The sequence below is a fragment of the Hemibagrus wyckioides genome, linkage group LG03, assembly GCF_019097595.1.
Source record: "Hemibagrus wyckioides isolate EC202008001 linkage group LG03, SWU_Hwy_1.0, whole genome shotgun sequence".
In the NCBI taxonomy this organism is placed as follows: domain Eukaryota; kingdom Metazoa; phylum Chordata; class Actinopteri; order Siluriformes; family Bagridae; genus Hemibagrus; species Hemibagrus wyckioides.
The window spans coordinates 23,614,222-23,621,888 of NC_080712.1; the positions used below are offsets into that span (position 1 = coordinate 23,614,222).

At 37.2% G+C, this 7,667-nt stretch overlaps 1 protein-coding gene across 1 annotated transcript; it reads left to right on the forward strand.

The window, feature by feature from the left end:
• The first annotated feature begins 3,235 nt into the window (after positions 1-3,235).
• On the forward strand, positions 3,236-6,181 carry hcar1-3 (hydroxycarboxylic acid receptor 1-3). The gene is made up of 2 exons (XM_058386464.1): positions 3,236-3,290; positions 3,804-6,181. Exon 2 carries the CDS (start codon positions 3,903-3,905, stop codon positions 4,881-4,883), a length of 981 nt encoding a protein of 326 aa, XP_058242447.1. The 5' UTR covers positions 3,236-3,290; positions 3,804-3,902; the 3' UTR covers positions 4,884-6,181.
• Positions 6,182-7,667: the final 1,486 nt, after the last annotated feature.

Genomic DNA, 7,667 nt, shown 5'->3' on the forward strand with positions numbered 1-7,667 from the left:
TTTTCACACCATGCAGAATGCAGGACCTGTTGTGGTTCTGTCACATTAACAACTTGGTGAGAAAGGCCAGTCAGTGTCTATACCACTTACAATTAAGGGATGTTGAACTGCCCTAGAGAACTTTTACACCTGCACCATCGAGAGCATCCTGACAGGAACCATCCCAGCCTGGTTTGGTAACAGCACCAAGCAGGATAGGCAAACTCTCCAGAGGGTGGTGTGATCAGCTGAGCATAACAGCCACACTGAGCTCTTTGAGCTACATTCTATCTACATTCTATCTAGTGCTGGACCAAGGCTAAGAAGCTAATGGTCTCTTCTCTATGTTGCAATCAGGGAATGAGGAAGCACTTCTTCCCACAGGCCATACAGACCATCAACCAGGACAACACATAGAACAAGAGATCTGACTTTCCTGGACTTCACTGCACAACACCCACTCCCTCAATCATATTTTGCCGACATATTACATATTGCACACATCTGCACTTTCACAATAGTTATACTGTTCTTCCACCAATCCAAATTTACATATATAGTAGTTCTATTTATATTTTTTATTGGAACTACTTTAATGACACAGACAGTTTTTCACTACATATTGTACTGTGTATGGTTGTGTATTTGGCATATAAAAATTGGAATATGAATTTGAAATTGAACAAAATAAAAGCACTCATAATGAACAAAATCGAAAGTGTATATGATGAAGAGGCGAGTGCTTTTAGCTGAGCACAACAAGGCATGTAGAAATGCAGAAATCTTAAAGGAGTGCTTCTTCCTCATTTCTCAGATGACCCAAGCAGTGCCTCAAGATCAACACACACATACACACACACACACACACACACACAGAGTAGGGTATACCACTAATAGGAGATGAAATAGTAAGAGTTAAGCAATCAGACATGGGGATGGCATTCCACAATTCTGGGGTTATGACACTCAAAGGCTATAGGCAAAGCTTAACTTCTGCTCCAAAATCAATCAATCAATCAATCAATCAATCAATCAATCAATCAATCAGTTCACTTTATTGTCATTGTTATAAATAACAGAGTATAAATAACAACGAGATATTAAAGCATCATCTTTCTAGGCATATAATAAAGTGCAACCATAGTGCAGCAGTGCAGTACTCTTAATGGTTATGTCAAAAAAATAGAATATGGGGGGAAGGGTCAAACCAAGAAATTGTGTTTATCATGTGTACTGCAGCAATGCAAAGTCCAGTTCACAGTTATTGTCATAGTGATGTGTGGTATATAATGATAGGTGGGGGCAGGGAGGGGGGTGATTGCTCGTTCAGCAGCCTCACAGCCGTTGGAAAAAGGCTGTGGGACAGTCTGGTGGTTCTAGCGCGTATGGACCTGTACCTTCTACCCGAGGGCAGTAGCTGGAACAGGTGACGTGCAGGGTGATGCTGATCACGCAAGATGTTGTGCACTCGATGAAGGCATCGTGTGGTGTAGATGGTGCTAATCTCCGGGAGACTAGTCCCGATGATTTTCCCCGCCACTTTCACCACCCGGTGCAGTGCCTGCTGTTCCTCCTTAGTGCAGCTGGAAAACCACAACAAGAATCCATATGTCAGCACACTCTCTATAGCACAACGGTAAAAGTTCACCAAAAGCTGCCAAGAAAGGTTGGTTCTTTTCAGTTTCCTCAAGTAGAAGAAGCGCTGCTGGGCCTTTCCTATGGCAGAGGTGATATTATTACCCCACGTTAGATCCTCTGATACAGTTAGGCTGAGAAATTTAAAACTGGTGACCCTGTCTATAATCCCATTGCCAATAATAAGTGGTAAATGAATAGTCCCTTTATCTCTATGAAAATCCACAATCATCTCCTTGGTCTTCCTAATATTGAGGGCCAGATTGTGGGTATCACACAATGCTGCCAGATGTTCCACCTCCCTTCTGTATAAGGACTCATTGTTGTTAGTGATGAGACCTACCACCGTAATGTCATCAGTGAATTTTATGATGTAGTTAGAAGGACAGGAGGCACAGCAGTCATGTGTGTAGAGTGTATAAAGTAGAGGACTTAGTACACATCTATGGCGGACCCCGGTGTTAATACGCACTGAGGATGATGTGTATTTGTCTACTCGCACACACTGTATGCGATTCGTTAGAAAGTCCATAATCCAGTTACACAATACAGTGCTTAGTCCAAGCTTACAAAGCTTAGTTTGGAGCTTGTTTGGCAGGATGGTATTAAATGCTGAATTAAAATCAACAAAGAGAAGCCTAGCATATGTATTTTTGTGTTCCAGATGTTCTAAAATGGAATGGAGAACAAAAGCCACTAGCATGATAGCACAATAGCATGAAGCCCTGCTTTACTTTATAACAAGACATATAGGGATTTCTCCCTTAATGGCACCTTTAATGTTGTGATATTTAGGTTTACAGTTTTTAATTTTTTCCTTACACTGATACAGACTGTTTTGATTCTTGATATGTTTGCACTTTAGCTCGCAGGGCAGGATGTTTTAGTGATTTGTTCTGCCGTATGTTGAAATACTTCCTTATTCATTCGAGGGCATGCCATGTCACAACATCTATTTCCTGTGAAGCCACACTATGCCTGAATTTCTAGCTATTTAGGTTTCATGTAGTGAAACGTTTTACAAGAGGGTAATTTTTCATGGTTTATATCAGAGTTTAGATCTTGTGAAATGTAAATGTAACTTTCTGTATGTCAGGAAACAATGAAGTAAATCTACTGTCCCCTCTAACCTTGAAGAACTTCATGGTTGTTAGCCTACCTGCTTCTCACAGTTTGTAAAGTTAATAATTACAAGAAACAATCTATAAACATGTCAATCTCATATGTCCAATTTGGCAACAAAGGGTACAGTAAAAAAAGAGGTTTGTTTGGTTAATGTGCCTGTAATGATCCCTGAGCTTCTTTACATTTTTAGCCCAGACTAGCACAGCTAAATACATACAAGTGAAATAAACATGAATTAAAACTGACAGATATTATTAGCCTTAACTGCATCACAAGGCTATTTTGAAGCATGCATCCCAAAAGTTAAAGTGAAAAAATACCTGAAGAGAAAGAAATGAATGAAAAGAAAGGTATATTGCACTTGGCTAATTATCTGCAATTATTAATTTAGGGTTTTTATAATCACTCAAGATTTGAAATGACTTCTCTAAATTTACAGTGACGTTATCACAGTGTAAGAGGGGAGTAAACTTGCATATAAGTGATCACAGTTGCAGTTTCCTGCCTGTACTCACCCTTAGGGCACTGACTAAGACTAACATTCTTCTCGGGTGAGTAACAGATACCTTTCTATGAGATATGCACTGAGATCTTTACATACATATCATTACAGGTTTTTACACAGACTATATAAATTTCCATTTTTATTGTATGTGTATAGGCTAAAAAACAATTCTGTAATCTTTTGAATCTTTTATCTTTTTTTTAGATTACAACATAAGGAAGCATTTGTTTTTAGTGGATTTTGTGTTGGTATGATGATGCTGAAATACAAGTTAGTTGTGTATTATTAATGTAGGTTGCTAGCTATTATATTGATGTTTAATATAGTCCCCGGAAAGTAAAATTTGAATAATTGAAACAATCAATTATTTTTGGGTTTTGCAGCAAAATTATAGGCATAAATACAGACACAAATAATGAATAAGATATCACAGAAGAAAAAAAAATTTGCATTACATTTGTGGGATATTACATTGGTGGCATAAAAGACTAAATATTGTGTTGTCTAATATTTTTACAGTTTAAATGTTGTGTAATTTCCTGTTTCTGTGTTTTGACAGATCTGTACTTAAGCTGTGTTCCAAAAGAGGAAGCTCAATTCACACTTACAGACACGTGAAAAAATAGGGGCTGTAAAGAAACTCAGCTTTTGAAATCTTATGAATACCATGCAGTCCAATACCAATACTACTTGTAGTACGGAAGAACATTTGGTGCCCTTCTTTCTCTCTCCTTTACTTATCATTGAGCTCCTGTTTGGCCTGCCCGGAAACTTGATGGCACTATATATCTTCTGTCGCTACATTCGCTCATGGAGACCCAATATCCTGTATCTCTTTAACTTACTCCTGGCTGATTTTCTCCTCTTGGTGAGCATGCCATTTCGAATTGATGCCTATCTGCGCAATGAAAACTGGATATTCGGTAATGCTTGGTGTCGGATCAACCTCTTCATGCTAGCAGTCAATCGGTCAGCAAGCATCGCCTTCATGAGTACTGTGGCTGTGCATCGATATTTTAAAGTAGTCCATCCACATAATAAAATCAACTTCATTAGCTCACGCCAAGCTGGAGGAATTGCTGCTTTCATCTGGGTGACTGTAATCGTAATGAGGCTTCCTCTGCTGACTAGCGACATGCTTATAAACGAGGGGAATAGTTCTTACTGCCGGAGCTTTAACCCCAAAAATGTCACAACTGCTTTTAAGCTACACTATTCGATATTTATTGGTGAGTTTTTCCTCCCTCTATTGCTACTACTCTTTTGCTCCATTCGAATTTCCTGCATATTACGACAGCGGCAGTTGGACAAAGAAAAGAAGGTGCGACAGGCTATTCACACTGTCCTAGTGATTGTTGGAGTTTTCATCTTTTGTTTCCTCCCTGGAGTTGCCACAGGACTGACTGCACTCTATTTGAGAACAAGGTCGGAATTATACTGTGAAGCTTACAAAATGTCCAGTCTATTGTTTGTCTTGTCCATCGGGTTCACGTACATGAACAGTGCCCTGGATCCCATCATCTACTGCTTCTCCAGCTCCTTGTTCCGAAACGCACTAAAAAGTTCAATCAATCGAGTTGGACTTGTGCAATTACAGCTAAGCCGTCGTCCTAGCACAGTGATGGGAAGCGATAGCTAAGTAGGTGATGGTTTCTGAAAGAAAACACAAATTGTAACCAAGTATTAAAAAGCGCACAGCAATTTAGATGTTATGAGACTAGTACAATAGATTTATGTAAGTATAAATGCTTTCTTTTTTAATGCTTCCTGAATTCTATATAACTGTAAATGGAATTTGTGTAACATTTGTAACATGTCAGATAAGATAAAGCTGGAATGTCTTGCATTTCTAGTGTGCAGTATGGGAAAATAGGGTTAATATGGCTAGCTTAGATATAGCATGACCTAATTGAAGATACACACATTATACAATTATACAATATGATTCTATTATTATACAATTCATTGTTTAATGTTAACAAATACAAGGAATATTCAGACCTAATACACAGGAAAGCACATTCCCAAAGCACATGACAATATCTCATTAGACACATTTGAACCTGGATGTTGAATGAGATTTCTAGAGGAGAGTTATACCAAGAAATAAATAAAGCTTAGTATGAGTTTAATAATAACATATATCTATTTTCTACATGTAAAGAACAATAATATTTGAGAGAGTGTATCTCAGTCCACTCTGGGGGAAAAATATTGACACTAAGAATAACAAAATTATGAACAAGCTTGATCTTGTTCAAAGACTGATCACAGGCTGAAATTAAATTATTAATGTTTCTTACCTGTGTAGCTGTATTGAAGGGAACTGTTTGAAGCTTTTCCAAAAAAAATAAAAAATAAATAATACAAATAAATAAATAAACGTGATAGAAACAAGGGGTATTAATAGGTAGTATTAATATTACACTCAATATGTTTTAGTTTATTATAAATTAATGTTCATATACATTATATATTTAGAGCTGTATCAAAATTGGGAGAGGAATCTATTTCTTTAAATTAAAAACAGACATGATTTAGTACTTAAAACATTTTTTTTCAGTGCTGATAAACATTTTGTATTCTGATATCTGAAAGACATGATCTCATAAGAAAGTACAACATTTTCTGCAGCATTATTAATTAGAATAATGCATATTTTTGGAAGGTAAGCAATGAATTCTGGCCACTAGAAACATATAAGCTCAGTTGTATGCATTTTAATATGTAGAATATCAGCTTTGATTCTATTATTATTTGTATATGTATTGTCTTGGTCTATAAGCCATTAAAAATGCAAAGAGATAGATAGATATATAGATAGATACAACTTTATTGTCATTGCCTAGTACAGATATGTAGCAATAAAATTACGTATATGTAAGTAAAATCATAATATTCTAAAGCATTAAATAATACACAAGCAATTTTGTAGAATTTTATTTTATTTTCATTCATCCTTGTTTTCATCATAAGTGTTTGTGTACAACTTTTCTCTGAATCTTGACTTCAAACACTCAGCTATAATCAGCTTTGTGATGACTGTGGCAGTTCATCGATATCTTAGTAGGCAATCTGCCACAAAAGTTCATCTAGCCTGTGTGAATCTTCACTGCAACTCCATTAGCACATTTTCGGGTTTTTTTCCCCATCTGTCTGCTTTAGTCCTTCAATTAACCCAAGATCTTGCCTACTAAAACAACTCAGTTACTCAATTACCTGTATTTAGTTATGCTCTACTTGTTTAGAAAGAACTCAATCAGATAAACATTATTCAGGAAACTAGCAAAATCTTCTCATGTTACAGTTGCTCTAATTAAAGTGGAAGAAAGAAAGAAAGAAAGAAAGAAAGAAAGAAAGAAAGAAAGAAAGAAAGAAAGAAAGAAATATTATATACAAGTAGAAAACTGAAAAGAAAAATGATAATGATAATGGTAAAGTTATACATGAAAGATAATGGTGAAATTGTAATGTTCATGAAAGGCGATAATTACTATTGCACCCATTATTGATTATTGCACAAGAAATTGCACATGAAAATGTCCCAACACTTAAAGAGAGGAATTGTACAGTTTGATTGCCACAGGGATGAAAGATCTCCTAAAATGCTCAGTACAACACTTGGCAGTGATCAGTCTCTGGCTGAATGTGCTCTTCTGATCAACCAGCACACTATGTAGTGGATGAGAAGGGTTGTCGAGGATTGAATGAATCTCTCAACAACAATGTTAACTGGGTCCAGCTCCATGCCAAGTACAGAGCCAGCCCTCCTGATTAGTTTGTTTATTTTATTTCTCTCTGCCCCCTTCATGTTACTTCCCCCAACATACTGCTGCATGGAAAATGACACTAGACACTACAGACTCATAGAACATCTGCAGTATGGTGTTGCAGAAATTGAAGGATCTGAGCCTCCACAGAAAGTATAACCTGCTCTGACCTTTCTTGTAGAGCACTGTTGAGTTTAGTGTCCAGTCCAGTTTATTGTCTATATAGACTCCCAGGTATTTGTAATCCTCAACAATTTCCTCAACTTTCTCACCTTGGACAGACAAAGGAGAGATCTAGGGACCTTGATTTTCTGAAGTCTACTACCAGTTCCTTTGTTTTCCCAACATTGAGCTGTAGGTGTTTGAGCTCACCCCAGGTGACAAAGTTGTCCACTGCTGTCTGATAATCCAAGGTGTTACCTCCTTGTATACATCCAACAATCACATTAGAGAATTTCTGAAGGTGGCAGGATTCTGAGTTGTATCTGAAATCTGATGTATACAGGGTGAAGAGGAGGGAGAAAGAACTGTTCCTTGAGGAGCACCAGTGCTGCAGATCACAGTGTCAGACACATAGTTCTGTATTCTGACATATTGGGGATGTCCGATGAGGTAGTCCATGATCCATGAAACCAGATGAGTGTACACATTCA

What these genes read in the sequence shown, in the direction of transcription:
- hcar1-3 (XM_058386464.1), top strand. Translation starts at nt 3,903, where the DNA reads ATGAATACCATGCAGTCCAATACCAATACTACTTGTAGTACGGAAGAA.